Source organism: Protopterus annectens, chromosome 7.part0, assembly GCF_019279795.1.
Source record: "Protopterus annectens isolate FY-2018-M chromosome 7.part0, PAN1.0, whole genome shotgun sequence".
NCBI classification, from domain to species: Eukaryota; Metazoa; Chordata; order Ceratodontiformes; family Protopteridae; genus Protopterus; species Protopterus annectens.
In genome coordinates this window covers 955,042,189-955,063,571 of record NC_056739.1, presented here as the reverse complement: position 1 = coordinate 955,063,571, position 21,383 = coordinate 955,042,189, and the positions used below count along the sequence as shown (strand labels likewise).

Here is a 21,383-nt window from a genome sequence, read left to right as displayed (position 1 = left end):
AAACAAATACCATGAGATACTCCATACCTTCAGTAACAAATGAATGGTGCCAGGACCACCAAATACCCCAACTCAAAAACTCCAGAACCTCACAGAGTAAAGAAAATATAAACCTTACTATTATTTTGCAAGACAAAACCAAATCACATGAGAAAAAATAGTACCAAAAATAACTAGTAATAATGAGAACCATATAATTTCTCTTGCCAACTATCTACCCCCACATCCTTGGACTAACAACCTCTAGTACCTGATACCAGAAGAATCCTCCTCTTAGCCACATTACACTCTCTGATGTAGGGCTAGTCAAGGCTACTTCATTCTGCAATAATAACTTGCTTTCGATTCTTTGTTAATACTGTGCGGAGCATATGCTTGCAAATTTCAAAACGGAATACAAAATGCAAAACAACAACAACAAAAAAAAAAACAGCATCACTGATGGAAAACTTCAGAGGCATGGTCTTCACTGTATAATGCCAAAGTACAGGGATATGAGAGTGGAAAAAGTTACTCAAACTCCAAAGAAAGCGATTTTATAGCTCAACACAGATACTTCTCTTCTGTATACCGCATAATGCACTCTTGTGATAAGATATAAAGAGTTTAAAATCATAACTAAGATTTGTGTGCTATTCAAAGAGTATCACAAAGTGCTACACCTTCCAATAATCATCCAGTTTTGCTACTCTGATGAACAGTGTTACTAATCCTTTTTATAGCTAAGATAAGAGCAATATAGCATTTATTTTCTGTCAAACATTTGTGCCTAAGTCAGCCAGTATGCAGTACAGCTGCAGTATAGAACTCCTGATATACAAATTCCCAACAAACTGTTGGAATGAAAACCTTACTAAAAATGTCCATATATAGCATAAACATGTTCTAAGTAACAAGACATACATGTCTGTGCCACTTGATCACTATTCTTAAATGTGAATTACAATGCCACCTAAAAGTGCAGAAAATCCTTATGGCCCCCCAGTGTACTTTATTATACCGCTGATTTGTCTGTAAGGTGCACAGGCCAACCACTCTGTCAACTGTCTGCACCACATAATGTCAAAATGGCGCCTACCACAGAAAAAAAAAATGAGATGCAGAGTAGATTGGTACATAGCCATGTGAATTGAGGCAGATGAATAAGTTTTGTTTACTGTATCAATGGTGGACTGCTATGCATTACAGTGCAGTAAAGACTGTGGCATTCAGGTGCTTTCAGAATAAGGCAGCAGCCAGGATATTCCATTGTACTCATCTTTAAATGCAGTTCATTGCGGTACACAGTCACTGGGGATTAATCAACATTGTGAGCATTGTAAGAGTACTCAGTTTTACAAATCGCAAAAAGTATCAATTAATTCTTAGAAAAATATATCTACTTTCATCTGATACTGCTTATTTGAAGTTACTGAATCACTTTTTTTCAGCAAATTTAAGCAAGGAATTCATGGACGTAAGAGTAATACTTCACATTATATAAATTAACTATATACTGATTGATAGGGATAAGGTTATTTTGGATTACATTTTGTTGGTAAGAATGACACCCGGATTTTATTTCTTGAAGCTGCAACCTATTATAACTGAGGCCATAAATCGACACTATCTTACTTATCCTACTTAATGCATTGACTACTATATTTCCATGCAAAATGTAGCAACAGGAGACTTTTGTCTTCTGTAAAGGTATATTGTCTGCTAGGTCTGAAAGATGGAACAACTTAATATATATATATATATATATATATATATATAGTTTACTATCGTAATGTCGCACGCACATTGGTCGACTCTGTATATGAGCAACTTTTGTCAGCAAATCCCATAATGCCAAATGGTCAAAATGTCACAAAAACACTGAAATTAACATTTCCGACCGCTCTACACCCAAAATCAAATGCTAACATGCGTCAAAAACAGGATGGCATTTTTCGATTCACAATTTTGGGATGTTGTCGCACTCCTTTCGGGCATACTCACTCGACTATCCACCGGTCGACATTATGATGGTAAACCAAATATAGATATATATATATATATATATATATATATATATATATATATATACAATATAACGACAGTCACTATATCGAAGAAACCATCGACATTTCAAAACATCAACAGTACAGGATATGATATGATACTGTACCCATACTACTTTATATATATATATATATATATATATATATATATATATATATATATATATATAAAATACAGAGAGAGAGAGAGAGGTAGATAGATGGTTCAGACAGCTAAAAGGATTAACTTGGTTTCTAGTATCCAGAATGCACTATTGCCATATATAAATTAAGGTCTAAACCCTTTTATGCCATCATTTTGGGGATATGGCCATAAGGAAAAACTGAGAAGACACTTTAAACTAACACAATTAAAGATGCACTATGGTCTTTCTTCCTTTGCAAAATAAACTGCATCTTCAGCATCTAGAACATAAATGAAAGTGAAATTCATTAAGAGGCAGAGATAAACTGAAAGACAATGACTGCACTTTAATAAATATTCAATCCTGCACAATAGCATTAATGTAAGCATGAACTTCAGATCACACTAAATGTTTAATTTGAGAACAGTGTTTTTTTATCAATTACTTTATTTGAATAAAGACACAAACAGAACTATCCAAGTTCCAGTTTACAAGTAGACTATGCAAGTAATATGTAGTGCCTTAAAACGGAATAGAATATGCAATTCTGAAGAAGCATTTTACCTCCCAGTACACGCAATAAACACATTAATGCTACTAAGAATGAAACTCTTGACAAACTGAACATTATACTCACGTGTCTGCTTATTATCTTTAGGTAAGTGCATCTTGATGGTTTGACTGCTGCCCTCAAGGATGTATATAAAACCTTTTACTTCTTTATCAAACTCCTGAAAATGTCAAAGAAATAACATTTCTAGTAGATAGGTGCTTTTAATATTATTAATTATTATCAAGTACTTTCTGTGCCAAATCAAGACTCTGTGGCAGTATTCGGGGACAGTGCCACACAAAGCATATTAAGTGATACATACAGAATGGTGATATATACATGTGGAGTTCAAGGGTAGCCATGCACACAAGTGACATGATCAAAGGAACTCTGAATCACATACAAATAAATGGTATTCAGGGCATGTGAGATGTATGTGATATACATTATATGCAGCATATTGCTGCAGAAAGCACTGACTGTATACACCACCATTTATCTATCTGGATGTTGTCCAGCAGTAGATTACAAGTGCAGAGTAGCAGGGAGCAGATAAATAGCATGCATATCTGGAGAATGCAGTGCAAACATGGAAAAACATCAGGTATAGCATATAATTAAAATTCTAACTATAAAGCACAAGTGGTGGTTGTGTACAGTTCAGCATAACTATCCATGCCATAGTAAAATCCCTAAACAACTGTACTGTTCATGCATACATGCAGTAAGTTAGATGGTATGATATGACCAAGACACAACTAAGGGATAGCTGTATATCTGTGAAGAGGCTGCAGGTTTTCATCACTACATTGGCCTAACATACCACAGCAAGAAAGATGGTAAACGGTAATGGCAATTTGACAGAAACACTAAAGTTGTCAAGCAGTGTGTCACTGACAGCTGGCAAAACACAAACTGTGACACAATAGTGTGTTTTGGTGACAGCATAACACACACACACACACACACACACACACACACACACACACACACACACACACACACACACACACACACACACACACACACACACAGCCAGTGCTGCTAGTTGTCATGTGCAACAACCTTGAGAGGCATAATATGACAAAAGTGGGTACTACACCATGCTATGTATAAGCTGGATGTGAGGTTGTGCTGCACATTCATCTCCTCCTTGTCCTGGTTTACATGATGGATGCAGCAGACCACCGTACGGGAAACTGAATATATTACAGAAACCAACACATGGAGGATGTCTGATATATTCTACATGGGGCACTAGTTATGTACTGAATCTCAAACAAAGGTATTTTGAAACAAAACATTGTATTTCCGTGTCAGACTCATTACTGATAACACTGGTGATGTGAACAGAATTTGAAAACTTCTGGTTAAAACACCCCATACAAAAATCTGTGAAGCAAGCTTGTTGAAGTGGCTAATAAATATCTCAATAGAGGTTGCACAAAAGATGTTCACTACTTAAGTCAGTTTGGAGAAACAAAATGCAAAATACAGTGGGACTGTAAAAGTATTTAACAGGGATATTACATTATGAAAACTACAAACATTTTAAAACAGCATTCATCTGTGCTTCTCATCACTTGCCAAACCATCCTACTGGACTTGACTGTTGTGGCATACTGCTGGCCTTTATTTTTGGAAGTGATAGCTGCATGACTCTTCCTCTTTAGAGGATCTTAGATGCACATCCCCTAGTGGGATTGCACACACACTGCTGATTGTGCATCATGCTGTTATTCCTGCTGCTGAGAATATCAGACCCATTGTTCTCAGTGTATGCAGACATGGACATGAGGCATTATGGTCACATCTGGAAATGAGTTTTTCCAGAATACAGAATATGTTGCTACAAGGGTCTGATCTTCAGAAAATAAGTATTTTCTCTCTCCAAAAGAATTCTATCTCTCTTTTAAATGAGTCTGTATTGCTAGAACTATTAGATTTGTTAGTCTGACAAGTGTATAGTGAAGCAACTCTTTCAGCAAAGCAGCTTATCATATTAGTTGTCTTGGTCCGAACCTACTCAGGTTTCATCCTGAACCTTTTGAGTGTGGTGCCAAGCACTATTTATCTAACATAATCAAATTAGTATGATCTCCAAGAGTTCTGTATGTCAGGGAAAAGCCGAAAGACACAAACAAACAAACTTACAGATGAATACATCACTAGTTACTGTTAAGTATGACATACATAGCTTAAACTATCAACAGATCATACTGGATGTGGAATACAAACCTCTCAATAACACACACTGCCACCTATACACATCAGTCAATTAACTGATTATTTTGTACTTTCAGACATACATGTATTGCCAATTCACCACTGGTTTTCCCATACATATTCTAATGTTGTTTACTCATTGGTTTTACTTTTTTATGCATGAATTACACACTTTCATTTTTGTGAACACTACTTATTTTGTTATCTCAAAACTGACTGCATGCCTACTTGTGCTGTGCGACCTTACAAATTTACATTGTACTTGCTGGAGATTTTTTTCTTGGGCATCCACTGAAATGGGCATGTTGATATATCCTCGTCATATCCTACCCTGCCTAGCTTCTCCAATCCATAAGATGCTAATCAAGCTTGGCTTATCTCAGTCATAGTAAGGACTTCATTCCTCTATGCTATAATCCAGACTCCAGGTGTACTCTCTGCCCATACTATGCATGCTATGTCTTCAGTAGGATGTCTTCACTGGAATTACAGTTGGCCAGATTGCTTGGCTAACCCCAGAATGCACCCACTCACTCCTCCACCCCCTCATTGGGTCCTCCAGCGACTGGGTCAATAGTCAATCCTAGATCTAGGGATTTACCTTCTGTCTCAGACAGCTAACATTAGAATACTTGTTTATTCATCTGGCACAGAAGACAAGAACTTTTTATTTTTTCAATGTTTAAATATTCTGTCTCTCTGCAGTACTATCACCAATAAGCTTCCAAACATATATATTATTATGCAATTCTATATGCATATAACAATATCATTGACTATATTATGTCATAGAGTTAACATCACAATACATTCTAACCTTCCCTTCCCACCTCTATAACAACTAAGCAACCTTATTCATATAATTGCCACTACTTAATTATAACTATGTTTTCTATAACACACATGCAGCTATGCTTCTCATAACATACCACTCTAATTAATAATACAGCTGTAACACCTATTTCAATATTTTCTATTCTGCAATGTTAGATATCAGTATAACTTTTGGCTTTCTCAGATGAGTTGTCTACAACAAATGTCTGATAATGTAAAAGCTTGTTTTCATATACAGACTATTTAAAAGAAGTGTTTTTTTTTTCATTACTGTGCATCAACAAATCCAAATGTTGTAAAGACTCTAGTTTTCTTCTGCATGCTAATGACGCTTAACTGAATTTATTGCTTTGTGTAATCTGATAATTAACTAAGATTATTTTAATCTTTCTTTTTCAGTGTAACTTCATATATTGTTTATTAGGTTATTGTAATTCCTAATAATTTTATTTGGAGCTTTTTTTCCCCAAACCTCTGATGAAAAGGGGATTTTGCCTGGTTAGACTGTCCCAGCTGATAAAAAAAATCAGTAAGCAAACAAACACACACATAAAAAGATGACTGGAATATTACTTGCATTAAAATAATGACTAATGATAGACAGCAATTGTCATTTCACAGTAGTATTTCAAAGGGATTAAATGAAAGATCAATGGTTTCTAGTTAATGAGAAGAAGTGAGGAAGGGAACAAACAATGCACCATATACATGGCAATATCATACTGCCCGCTTCAGCTTCTTCATATAAGCAAGAATTAGGTTGATCCTCACAGGGAACAGAATGGGAAAATCCAGACACATCACAGAAAAAATCAGATGGTGGATGAAGCTTAGTTTACTATTATAATTAAACTCCTTGAAAAGACCAACTTCTCTATTCCAAAAGCATGGTTTGTGTATGGCTGTAAATAGAATTAGGTTTTTATCCCTTAGATTTGCTTCAGCTCTTGTGACAAGATTTTAGTGTTTGATCAGACTTGTGTGAGACATTTTGTCAAACAGAATGCAGAAGAACCCTGTTTTCCTCATATTGAATAATGGTGGCTGTATTACAGTGCTTCCATCTTCTAAAAAATATAATTATGGAGAAAATGTTAGTTCATTTACACCTTTATTCTGATAGTTCATAATTTTGGGTTATGCCTACTAAACAGTATGGAACAAGACATGGCAAAGACTATATAAAGACTACCAGATCCTATCTTAAAAGATTTAAGAGAGATCATATCAAAGTATAAACCAGCTCTATTTGAAGTAGTAAATTTTGTAGCAGACATAAAAGAACTGGAAGTATGATCATTAGAAAAGGGCAGGAACAAATTACATAATAAATGGAAACTCTGAGAACAATACATGCAAAATAATGTTTTGGAGGAGGAGTAAGGTTTAAAGAAAGGCAGGAATTGAACAATTTATGTAATGTTGAATTGATGATGATTGTGTAAAAGAAGGTATGTGATATATAATGGTTGTAACTGTGAACATGTTAACATGGTTGTTTTCTTTTATATAAATGTATGTTTGCCTACGTCTTAAGTAATAATTCATTAAAGGTGTTAAAAAAAGTGGAGAGATCATGGGCAGAGTTTGTAATTAGGATTTCAGGAATTGTACACCAACTTCCACCATATACTCTCCCACACACAAGTCCAGACCCATTCTCCAAATAGTGTTTGCATGCTTTTTGGCAGTATTCCTTTTCAAAAATCCTGAAATGACAGGCTTAAAGAAAAAAAAAACAATTTAGGCAGCCAGGCTTTTTGGGAAAAAGCCATTTAACATGTTATATAATCATAAATCATGATGCATGTTCTGGTTACTTAAATAAAAAATATGTCTGAGCACATATCATTACTCAAAATACAATAAAATAAATGTTTTTAAAAACGTGTGTGCTGTAGTGTACTTGGCTTTTTCCTGGTTACAATCTTAATCATGAGGCAGCGTACCATCACAAAGGTCTCTGAAATGTCTAAGATGGCACACCTGAAACTGTCATTTTTCTTCCACTAAATTAGCTCATTGCTTCCTACATGAGTACATCTGAAAACATGAATTGCTGTGCAGCCTACAACAGCATATTTATTAGAATAGGGCAGCTTTTTAAATTCTGTTCAAGTATGGTCATAAGAATTTTGAAAGTGTCATCTCTGTCGAAGATTTACAGATACATACATGAGGTGAAAACATATGCCTGCCTTATTACGCAGAATGTGTTTGTGCAACTTTAAAATATATTTTATTTTAAGGAATTTTTTTAGGGGAAAAATGACTCTTTTATAGATATCGCTCATCGTTCTGTGTTGCTGAAATTGTGCAGATGCTTTCAGATTGCAGTGCTAGTACATTTGATTCCAGTACTAGTATGCAGATCTACTGTGGTGGTGGTGCTGCGGTAGCATTGTTGCCTCACAATTAGACGTTGCCCATTCGATTCTCAGTTAGAGCATCTTCTGTCTGGCGACATGCGTGAATGGGCGTTCCTTCATTGAAGGTTGTGCGTTAGGCCCGGCAAGCCAGCACGTAAAACTCTACTGCCAATCATTAGCAGACCGGAGTTCCGCTGTGGCGAACCCTAACCGGGAAAAGCCGAAAGACACAAACAAACTAGTATGCAGATCTAGTATCTGGATTCAAATTGCTGAATTTGTGTAGATTAATTCTTTCCTTTTTGGAAATGTGTAAAAATACATTTTAACTTACTGGAGCAGTTTTCCACCATGACACCAGCTGTAGATTTCTTCCTAATCATTTTTCCAGTGACTCTCAGCTCCCATATGTTTACTGTTTTTACTGTCCATTCACACCTTCACACTGATCCCATATGTAAATAAGTCTAAAAGGAGTTGCTGAGGTGTGAAAAGACAGCTCTCCCTTCTGATGTCTTGTTCCTCACTTTTACAATGCTTTTCTCAATGTGGCCATTAAAACATGAAATATCAAGGTACCATAGATACTTCTAATATTTAGCGAAAATATCTACTCAGTCTGAAAATACAGTGTGTTTGGGACTTCTGACTGAAGAAAGCAAAGGCCAGTGATTCAACATCCAGCATCCCTGCATTCAAGACAATGAGGCTTTCATCAGAAATAGTAAGGGTTGGGTTCTGCAGCACAGTGACTGTATGTGTACTCTTGGCCATCTATGAGTGTGTAAATGTGTCACTTGAATACTTACTTGCTAGTGTTATGACTTGGAGTGGTTTCAACTATGTACATAAACTCAGGAAGTACACCGCCTTGCTTGTGTGCACTCAGTCAGCTTTAAGTTGTAATTTGATAGTTTGTATTAAATAGTAATACTTGTGTCATTCTGACTGTGCTGTCTTGTAAATCAGAACTTGGATGCAGTGACATCCTTCCTTGAGAGCAGAATGTCATTCTAGAGTTTGCTACATTTTATTTTGTTAAAGTGACCGTGCTGCCTTGTAAATCTTGATAGGAATGCAGTGAAATCCTGTTATGTTATTCTGTGTGCTGTCTTGTAAATCAAAACTGAGATGAGAAATTATTTGTGTTAAAATGGCATTTTTGAGCGTGTTTTTTACCTTATTAGAATTCCCTAATTTCATTTCATGTATCTATTTACTTGTTTATTAATTGTGTTGGTCTATTTGATTGTTGGGAGATGGCTTAGAGGAATTAGCAAATGGCCTGTTATGTATAGATACATTAGTTCACTGTCCATTGCCACAGTCTGACTTTATTGAATATACAGTGTTTTTGCTGAACTGCTTAGTACACAAAATAATGCTGGACTATGCCTTTTACTGACAGGTCATTATAGCAGAAGTAAAAATCCTGCATTAATTTCTCCTGAATATGGATGTTTTCTGTCACTGAAATTCTAACACCCCACAGTTCAGATTTATTATGCAGTGAAGTGTGGTACTTGAACATAAAGTTGTACATTTACAGATGGAACCAGTATTTAAATGCTATGTACTACCAATAGCCTTATGTAGCTATTTGATTATTCTGTTGTTTGCCATTTCATTTACAACAAATGGGTACATTTTGCATTTGATCCAGGTGACAACCTCTGTATGTACTCAATTCACATCATTATTGTGCTGTTAGTTAATAACAATCAAAAATAATACTGTTTTCTCAGAAAAGGTAAAATTTTCTGTCATTATGACATTCTGAGTATGTTTTGAACCCAAAGTGTCCTATTACAATTTCTTAATTTTCTCTATATCTCTCTGTTTTGTGAACTGTCTTATGGTAACATCTTCTGTGCACCGACCCCACTGGTTCACATATGTTAATTGCCACAGTCTGACATTATTAATTATAGACCATTTCTATTGTGGTTGTGCTGAACTTCTGGTCAGTATGCAGAGGACAATAATGGCCGTCACTGCTTCTTTATTGGGTTTCATTACATCAGAATTACAAAACCTATATATCACTCCATAAACTGGTTTGTTCCTGGAGTTGGGCCCCTCTCAGTTTACTCATATGCAGTAAACTCCAGTGCACTGGCATCATGTTTTCCATATGTGACTACATCTTGCATCACCATCATAAGTATATTTCACAGCTAAGAGTTCTCACTTATTCTCATTAGCTGTATAACACATGACATGGTTGCACAAATATGGTCCTTTATATGTAGGTACCACCAAGTGTTACATAACCATTTGGGTGCTTTTTTGTGCTATTTGTTTCACAAGAAGTGTACATTTTGCATGTTTTCAACTTGATAAGAGCTGTATGTAGCCTTAGGTACCTTTTGTAACTGAGGTTTTTATGTATTATTATGAGAAATTTGTTGTAATGCTTCACATAGTTCAGAGATATAGTCATTTATTATTATATACTGCCAATAGTCTTATGCAGCCATTTAGTACTCTCTTGTTCGCTGTTCAATAGACAACATATATATACATTTTGTACTTTCAAGGGCAAGAAACTCTGTATCTGATTCACATAATTTGCATGTTCTCAAGAAATTTCAAACCAAAAGCAGTGTCTTTTTTTAGAAACAAATTATATCTGCAGCCATTTTATATTCTAATATCATACACATTTTATTTGCTGCCATTATTTCTTTCTTTTTGGCAGCATCAGTGGTGCTCTCTTTGGAAGGTAGTCTGTGGGTAAAATCATAGGACAGTTGGTGACTAAAGTGATTACTGGTGGAGGAGGGGTAGCAAGACTGTATGCCTGACATCACCAATCAAGACAGAGTAATTATTGTTGGGGAAAGAGAAGAGAGTAATACTGTTTGACTTCAACCAACTGAAATACATTACAGTCTACATTACGTGCTATGTATTGACTGTGCTGTCATGTAATTATAGCCTGAAATGAAGTGAGAGCCTTAGTAAAAGACTGACATTCTAGAGTATGTTTTGTACTCAAGTTTCCTTTGAGAATTCTGTTTTTAAGAGCTGTATGCTGTAAAATACACTGCATTCCAATAATGCTGGATTTCACATCCAGGTGTCATAACATATTGATGTCCTTGCTTAGGTCACTGTTGAAGTATTCCAATACTACTGGGTTATCCCTCCAAATAACCTGGATGTCTGGATGTGATACAAAAGCCTTCCATGGAGCAATACATTTGATTTATGACCTAAGCCTATGGGTGTGAGGGTACATAACCAGACTTATGAGTGTGAAATACTCAACTATCTCAACGCCTGTCCAAACGCAGACCTTGCAGCCTTGGTCTGTTCTTCTTATGCCCATCGGTATCACAGTTTTATAGGAGATTACTAGGCTAACAGTTCAAGAGCCCTTACGAGCCTAGCCAGTTTTACTTAGATTTTACCCAGTTTTTTATCCCTAGGGGAAAGATAACAATGGTCAACTAGGGGTTTTGACTATTTTTACAGGCTGCCTCTGTCCATAAGGGACATGCGCGCCAGCCCAGGAGTGAATGTGTGTTTTCCCATCCATCAGTTCAGATTGTGCTTGAAGATGGTCAGGAAAGGACTCTGCTTTATATGAATAGGAGGCATATTCTGGGGGAGGGGCAATTTCTAGGACACATATCTTTCAATCCAGCATGATCTATCATGTCAGATATCAGGTCTAGTGCAGGTAACCCTCGTGCAGTTAGTTTTGCAAATATGAAACAATTCCATCAGGGCTGGTCTTGTAGGTCAAACTCGGATCACCCTTCAGTAATCGTTAGGAAACTGAATAAACTGATAGGGCTTTTAATTGATCCACATATGACATGTTGATTATACCCTCAATTTCTTTGGTGAGAAACCACTGAGGATGCTCCAAATGTTGCAGGTGCCTGGCAAGGTACATGCCAAAGAGTGCACTGTCAATTATTGGCATGAGGGCTGAGTACAATGGTACTATAACATCCTTTGGTCTGGATGCCATGCCCTTACTCATAAGCTGAGCCACACAGAAGGATTTCTTCACTACCTTGGACACACGGTGGTCAAAGTTAGACTGTTATCTATCTGAGTACTCAGATCTCTTAACACTGGGTCCACTCTTTATCTATCTGAGTACTCAGAACTCTTAATACTGGGTCCACTCTTAGGGGAGTGCTATCACTGCTGTAATTTGCCAGGAGTATTTGATTTCCCAAAGGGTATTCCTATGCAGTTCTTAACATTTAGTTTAAGGCATTGGCTCTGACACCAATCATTAGTCTGTGTTGGACCTTTCTGTAGGATAATAACATCATTTGAGGAGTCAGTGATTGCCCCCAACTTGCAGTCATTAGCAAACTTGGTTAGTCAAAGACCATCTAAATTTGTCTTGACATCTGAGAAGTAAATTTCAAACAGGAGGGTGCCCAGCACTGAGCTCTGTGGTACTGCATGGGCAACTGGCCTCTTGCTGGATGTGGAGTCCCCACTCCAACAACATGTGTCCTATCCCTGAGCCATTTGGCTATCCATCTGGTAACGTAGAAGGTTATGCACAGTTTTGTGAGTTTATCTATAATACCCAAGTGGGGTATTGTGTCAAATGCCTTGGCCAGGTCAGGGTAGGCAGCATGCACTCTTACCCTCATCCATGGCCTTGGTGACATTCTAAAAGAAGTCCACCACAATAAGCTGGGAGGAAATACCCTTGACTAAGCCAAACTGGGTTGGGTCTAGAATATGGAGATTTCCTATGTCATCGTTAATCAGGTTGATGATTATCCTATCCATAGCCTTCCTTATGAGGCTAGTCCGACTTATGGGTTGGTAGTTTACTGGGTCATTTGATGGTTCCCCTTTGTGCAGAGGGATGACTGCTGTTGTCCTCCACTCTACTGGGACAAAGCCTGTCTGGAGACTGTGGTTAAACAGAGATCTGAGTGGGTCTGCTAGGTCATGTTTCAAACTATTTAATAGACAGCCTGGGACTCCATCAATCCCACTTAGGCCATGTTTCTAGCTACAGACAGTGCAGTGATGACCTGCTCTTTTGTGATAACAGTCAAAAGAATGATACAGGGTATTTTATGGGGAGTGACTGGAGGTGATCAGGGAGTGAAATTTGAGCTGAATTTATTGGGCATCAGGTTTGCTATTTCTTCTGGCTGAGTATAGGTAGTGTCATCCACAGCCAACTCAGCAGATTATTGAGTGTTTCCCTTAAGTTTTCAGACATAACTAAAAAATACTTTGTGGTCATCCTTTGCTTGGGAGGCTGTTCTAGTCTTGTATTTATAAAGCTTTTGAAGACTTGACTATTCCCTGATTTGCCTGGTGAGATTATTGAGGGATTTTTTCTTTGCTGTGCTTCCTCCCACTTACTTCTAAACAGGAATTTCATCCTATTGTTGCATGGTCTATTTATGCCAGGAGTCCACCAGGGTGGCTTGTTTCTGTGGCTACACCTGGTTTTAGTTTGGTCAGGTGCTGCTGTTCTATGCAGTTGTTTGACTGGTTATACAGGGCTTTTGTGTATCCTTCTGCATAGGCCTCCATGTTTTCGGGGTTAGAGTGAGCTTTAAAATTAACTATGCAATCACTTAATAGGAGGTAATTTGCCTTGGAAAAAATCTTTAGGGTTTTAGGTTTTAATGGTGGTACTGCCATTACATTTTCTTCAAAGGAGACTGATTTATGATCCTATCTTACCAATGAGGACATTACATTGGAGGGGAGTGCAATGCTCCCCCATGTTTGTGAGTACTATGTCAAAGATATCTGAGCCTCTAGTAGGAGTGCAGACCAGCTGTTCCATAGCATTTGCATTGACAAAGTCCAGGAATCCCTGAACCTGCATGTTAATGGTCATATGTTTAACAATTTATGGAAGGATAGTTAAAAATCTCCTATGAGTAGAGTGTCAGGCTGAATGGTAAGTGATTCTAGTAACTTCAGGTATGCGGAGTGGATTTCATGGTTCATGGGTGGGAATCTGCAGCTAGCTATGATATGGTGGTGGATTTTGCCTATGACCAGCTGGGCATAGAGTAGCTCAAGTGAGTTATCCTGCTGGACAAATCTAGAGGTGTGATTGTTTTTACGTAAATGGAAACACCTTCTCCTTACATTTTTTCTTTTTCAGAGGGTGGTCTGAATCTGTGGTGGGCATTGTAGCCTTGCACTGCTGGGGTGCTTTCCACAGCCTTGAACCACGTCTCTGTAACTGCACAGATGTCAGCATTCTCCTGGGCAAGGAAAGCTTCTAGGAAGTGCAGTTTCTTGGTAAGACTCCTAGCATTGAGTAGTACTACCTTCAGCTTGGCATTAGAAGAATTTGTTACGTTGGCAGGTCTGTTGGTCTGGCACTGCCTAAAAAAGGCACTACTGGGGTGACTATCACCTTGGCCAGTATTCAAAAGCCTAGCAGCAAATGGTGCAGACCATCTCTGGCAAAGCAGAGTCGTCTGTCAATCATGTTTTCCCAGGCTGACACCTAGGCATGACACCAGTAGCTAAGCCAATTACTGAAGTCAATCATTTTCTTTTTGTATTGTAGTATCATTTTTTGTGAGAGAAGAATGCTGCTTAATGCAAGGCTCATATCAGCCTGCAACACATATTCAGAGCCAGGTCCATCATGATTCTGTTCATATAGTCCAGGGAGTTATGTCTCAAGTCATTCACACCTACATGGACTATGACTGAGTCATACTGGTACTTACTGGTACTGGTGGTTGAGTGACCTGATCCTTGTCTTCACTTACTCAGATAAGTACCTCATTGGGGAACCTTTTTTTTTTTTTTTGAAATGTGGTGTTTTAATCTGTCCGATGTCAGTTAACAGGGGAAAGTATGATTGTGCTAGGCAGATTCTTTATCTCCACTCCCAGTGTTTTTTTTTTTTTTTTGTCTTGGAGCTGAGAACAACTGTAAGACTTGTCAGATTTGTCAGTCATTTCTACTAAACCTCTACATATGGGTCTTTCTTCACTTAATACCTATTTAGAAACTCAGTGCTTAAAGCACCTCACCCAATCTAAAATGGCAGAACCCTCAGCATCCCATGTCCCATCCTTTCCAAAAAAGACATTTAAATGGTCTAGCCCTGAACCATACTTTACCCAGCTGGACTCAGACATACCCAATGAGGCTTCACAAGACTCTGCAGTACATTTGATCAATGATCAGGATCCTGCTACCACAACTCTGATAGAGGCTGTTATGGCATGTGACTCCCATATGTCTGATACTACTGGTATGATGGAGAATGGGGAACCTAGGCTTATAATTTTGAAAGAACCAGAGGACATCCCTCAAATCCTGGTTCAGGAAGTGGTACCTGGGTCTTTGTCAGAAGTACACCAGGGGTTGGATCTGCCTCATTTCATTAAAGTGGATGTCACATTTAGGAAGGAGAATAGAAGACTAACAATGTTTCTCCTTCTCAGGCGTCCCATGAAAAACAATGAATGGAATTTTTTCAAGGCCTATTTAAGGTGATTTTTGCTCTCAAACCTCCTCCTTTTTTACCTATTGCACACTCTCCTTCTTTCCCTCAGAAAAGACAGCATGAGTCCTTTTCTGAGGAGGATGAGGCAGATTCTGATTCGGATGAATATTGCCTGGCTTACTCATCTCAGTTTCACTCCCCAAGCCAAGTGTCTTCTGATGATGAGGATACCTTATCCCCTGACTCACCTTTTGAATAAATGTCCTTTGTGGAAAAGTTGGTACCCCTGTGCCTGCTCCAGCTCCCCTAGTTTTGGATGCTTTTCTGAATACACTTGCATACTCTTCTACTCTCAATGTCCAGCCTCTAAGAGACCTGATAGGCTAAGTGCCTGAACACCTACCATTTGTATATTAAAATGCTGTGGCAGATCCCTCTGCCTTTTCTATTTCCACAAATAAGCCTTCCAAACTTTTACCTGCAGATAATGCCTTACCCTATGCGAAAGATAGTAGGGCTGTGGACAGATATAGAAAGAAGGTTTACACATCTGGTACATGGCAGTCAGAGCTTTGAATTATCAAACAAATATGACTAAATATCTGCTGTCAATCTCTCAATGATTTGAACACAATCTTGTTAAACCTTGGAGAGTCTGAAACAAAACAACAGGCTATTTCCACAGTGAGTCAAGCTACCTTGATAGTAAGACATACTATAAAGTACAGTTATGATGCAGCTGGGAACTTCATCCAGCGCAGCTGTTATTGGATCTGTTATCAGAAGATTTGCATGGCTACATTCTTAGTCTCTTCTTGAGGATATCAAAGCTAAACTTTTGATTCCTCCTCTTAATAGAGATCTGTTATTTGGTCCTGAGGCTGCAAACCTGTTTAAATCATTGGAAGAACAAGGGAAAATGATGCAATATTTCATGCAAATCTTTCTTACCTTTGTTTCCAGGTATCAGAGGAACTACCCATCTAAACCTACTTCCTTTTCTCTCAGAGGCACTAGGTCCACAGAGAAGGGCAGCAAAATACCAAGAAAGATCACAGGATAAACCTTCTAGAGACTCCAAGTCCAGGAAACCTTCCTTTCCAGACAAATCTGACTGATTATTTTCTGCCATCTCTTGTTCCCTCTGTTCTTCCTTCCCTCTGTCAAAAAGAATAAGCTCATCCCTTTCTGCTTCCCATCTCATATCTTCAGACAAATAGGTCCTGTATATTATTCAATGAGGCTACAAAATGACTTGGAAGGACATTCCAACTTTCAGAGGTATCCCACCAGGTGGACCTATTGCCTTGTATCTTGCAGGATCTTCACACCCCCAAAGCATGATGGAAGAGAGTTTTATTCCAGACTTTTTCTGGTACCGAGAAAAGGAGAACAATGAAGGCCCATTCTAGATTTGTCCAGTTTCAACACTTATCTAACGCTGGCTTCTTTCAAAATACTTTCTCTGCAGACTCTCCTTCCTTATATTCTTCTACAGTCTTATTTGCTAGTCTTTGATTTGAAGGGTGCTTATTTCCATATTCCCATTCTTCCTTTTTACAGGTAGTTTCTAAGGCTTTCTCTGCTTGTTCATCACAGTTTCAGTTCTTTGTTTTACTCTTTGGGTTATCTACAGCCTCCATGGTCTTCACAAAATGCCTGACCCTTGCTATTGCCTTTTGCAGAACTAAGGGAATTCAGAAATCCCCATACCTTGACGATCTGCTAATAGTCATCGTCTCAAGAAGTTCTGTTAAAGCATCTTAGCTATACTGGCTTCCTTCTAAAGAGTCTGTGGTTAACAATAAAACTAAAAAGTTGTTGTCTCTTACCCAGGACATGGCTTTCTAGGCTGCAGACTAGACATGTGCTTCATTAACATCAAATGTTTTTTTAAGGAACCGTAAATTATGTATTGATAAAACCACTGAACTGAAGTTATTTAACTGAAGTGTGCTTTTAGGTTACAATGTACTAGTTTTTAATTGCTTAACTGTTTAATTGGATAATTGTTTGATGAAGTCAGTATTTAATGTGTTTTTAGAATTCAATGTGGTATTCTGATGAAGTCTTTCGACGAAAGCGTTCATTAAAAAGTAGTACGCTATTTTGCCTTTGCTGTTTCTTCTTCCTCGACCTAGGTTGTTTTTGGTTTGCTTTACTCTGTGGTTTATCACCTGTGTTGTGCTTCATGTTTGCTTTTATCCCACAAGAGAAAGTTCAGACCCTCTCCGTGTACTTTTAGTCCCTATTGCCCTTTCAAACCTGTCCTGTAAGGGAAATTATCAGAGCTCTGGGGTTCATTTCTGCATTCATCCCCATGATTCCTTTTGGAAAATCACAAATGTGAAAAATCCAGTGGTGCCTAAAATCTCTCTGGTACCAACACTGTCACCCTTTCAGAAGAAAGAATTATAGTAGTGGATCTCTCAGGTACAGCTCAATCCAGGCCTTCCATTCATACTAGTGGCGCCCTCTCAGGAACTGTGCACACATGCTTCAGAGCTTGCTTGAAGGGCATGGAGGGGTTCCCTAAGAGTCCAGTGGCAATGGAACCCAAAACAAAGGAATCAATGTGAAGGAAATGAGGGTACTCATTCAGGCCATGCAGATTTTCTCCCACTCATAGAATCCAGATTCCATCAGGATCTGCACAGAAGATGCAATCGTCATGTGGTATATAAATGAGCAGGGGTGGAGGGTGGGGGCGACAAGTCTTATTAACTATGTAGACTGGTTGTAGACTGGTTCTTCTGGCATGGCAACAGGCCATAAAAGCAAACCTGTCTCTACAAGCAGTTTACATTCCCTCCCAGAAAAATGTCCTGGTGGATTTTCTAAAATAAAAAAAAAAAAAACTGAGCAATATAAAACTGTAATACTTCACTAAAAAACAGCAAAGCTTTCAGATCACAAACCTTTCTTCAGTGGTAGTACTATTCTACAAAATAAATGCATTTAAATAAGACTAGTACATCACACGACAGCCAGTAAAAAGCTAAATACAATTAATCAATTAGTATCTACTTAAAGATATACAACACGTCCTTTTGCAGAATACATTTCAAAATATTTAAAACATACCTTGAAAAATACATAGTTTTGACAGGTCTATATTAAATCATCGAACGCGTAGAAAAGTGAACAATGGTTTATCGACACCATGTAAGTGAAAGCTTACAAACTCGAACGCTTAGAACAGTAATTTTTTCCAAGGGAAAAATATCACTGGTCCAAAAAAAAAAAAAAACACAAAACATAACAAAGTGGGGGGATTCACCCCCACACACTTAAATATACCAACTCCTGGATCACACTACAGTGACGAAAATGGCAAAGTAACGGACGCGGCCAAGCAATTTCTTTCCCAGGGAAAGAATTCGCTTATATGCCACTTCGTCATTTTGCCTTTTCGTCTTTTCAAGTTCAACCAAGATGCATTCGAAAGAATGCGTCTTCGGTCATCTAATAGGAACCTGTTTTTAATAAATAACCTTAAAAATACAAAGTCTAGAAAACTTAGAAAAATTTTTAAGCAAGACTGCTTATATTTAAGAACAGGTTTTAATGTTACAGTTTGATTGAAATCTGGTGTTAGATCAGCTGGTAGCTTTAAAATCCATCTGTATTCTCTTATTTCCAATCTATTATTTCGGTCTCCTCTCTTGACATCTTTAGTAATCATATCTATAACTCTGAAGGTGAAAGAATGAGATTTTCCAGTTTCATTAATATGTTTTGCTAAAGCATTTGTTAGTATGTTCCTTCTAACATCTAAACTGTGTTCAGTAATTCTATCCTTTAATCTCCTTGTTGATTTTCCAACATAAAAACTAGAACATAATCTGCAGGTTGCAAGGTATATTGCATTAATTGAGTTGCAGGTTGCAAAGCAATAAAAAAATATACACTGTTAGTTAATGGAGGGATAAAAATGGAATCTTTATTAATGAAGTTGCGACAACAGAAGTTGCAACATGGGTATGTGCCATTCTTATTAGACTGTAGATGGAGAATTCCTTTGCATCTCTTCATAATTTTTGTTTAAGACTAGACCAATTATGGTATGCAAATTTGGGCTTAACTCCAGCTATTTTCTGTAATCCTGGCAAGGCTTTTAAAATGCCCCAATTATCAGATATAATTTTCCTTACAGGATGGCTACATCTACTATATGTTGTTACATAACTTAAGGTGTAATCATTATATGTGCAACTATTAACATTATGGCTTATTACTTTACTGCCAAAATATGGTTGAGCTACGCTATCTCTTAAGGAGGTCACATCATTATAAGTATTAATTAATGCATCTGGATCATAACCCCTTTCTACAAATTCTTGTATCATCTCATCTGTTTGTTTTTTGTAAGTATCAAGGTCTGTATTCAATCTAGTTGAACGTTATCATCTGGAACTTAGCTATACCTTTAAACGCATGAGGTGCATGCATACGCTGTCTATGTAAATACATAGTTTTATGTGCTTGTTTCTTGTATATAGATGTATGCATGTCTATTCCATCATAATGAATAGCAATATCTAGAAACTCAACTTTATCTTTTGAACTAGTCATTCAAAATTTTAAAAAATTCATACTATTATTCAAAAACTCTAAGTATTGAATAAGTTCTTCATTAGTACTATCCCAGATGAAAAAAAAAGTCCTCCACAAAATGTTTAAAAATAGATCTTATTTGAAAAATGCATAGGGCCATTATATATAACTTCATTTTCCCAATTATTTAAGACTGGGGTAGCATATGTATTAGCAAAGAAAGTACCCATTGCTACTCCCAACTTCTGGTGGTAATACTTATTATCAAACACAAAGATGTTATTCTCCAAGACAGTTTCCATTAATTCACAAACTGTTTCAACTTGTCTACCCATCATTTGACTACATGCTAACAGTAGACTCGTAACAGATGATATCCCATATTCAATTGTATGACTGCAAATAAAGATTTTATGTCCAACACAACCATCAAAAAAATGTAGATGTCTTATTCTTAAACCATACATTTAGTTCATTAAGGAAATCAGCAGTGACTTTGATATAACTTTTTACATACTTAAGGTAAGGGCATAGAATACCCTGCAAATAAACTGAAACAGGCTCATTAAGCCACCCCCTCCCAAAAACAATAGGTCTCATGGGGGGTTGTAATGATTTATGCACTTTTGGAAGGACATACAGTATCGGTATAACAGGAGAAGGTACAGTAAAATAATTAAAAGTATCAGTACTGATATTCATCATCTGTAAGTCAAAAATAGTCAGATTAACTCTACCAATTATTTTATTAATATTAGCATCATTAATTTCCTTAAAGGTACTTTCATCAGATAAAGTAATGATTGTAAGTAGTCAGTCTTATTCATTACAACAATTGCTCCACCCTTGTCGGCCTCTTTTATTAAAATATCGTAATTCCTTTGCAACTTATTAAGAACAACCCATTCTTCATTTGATAAATTGCAAAATTTGCTAAACTTCTGTTCAGCATAAAGGCCACATAGGTGGAGTTCACATATGTTGCAAAATGCACTAGACTACTGGATGGCTATTTGGAATAAATGTACTCTTACATTTACAGACTGAATTCAATACATTTATACTATCTTTAAAAATCAACTTCATATCCAATTCTCATGTAAATAGTTTCATCGTAAGTGCATCAGTTAAGGTATCGGTACTTGTTGGTATAAAACTGAAACCCTTTTTTAACAGAGATATATCAGCCACTACTAAATCATTAAATATCCACTGCACAATGGTCCTGTGAATAAAGCACCT

General features: G+C 37.2%; 1 protein-coding gene across 1 annotated transcript in view; it reads right to left on the bottom strand.

Moving 5' to 3' along the window:
• Positions 1-21,383, bottom strand: part of CFAP20DC (CFAP20 domain containing) — a 2,639,303-nt gene that overhangs the window by 2,258,920 nt on the left and 359,000 nt on the right. Inside the window, exon 4 of the mRNA XM_044076355.1 lies at positions 2,808-2,901. Coding sequence (XP_043932290.1) covers positions 2,808-2,901 — 94 coding nt within the window. The remainder of the gene's footprint in view (positions 1-2,807; positions 2,902-21,383) is intronic.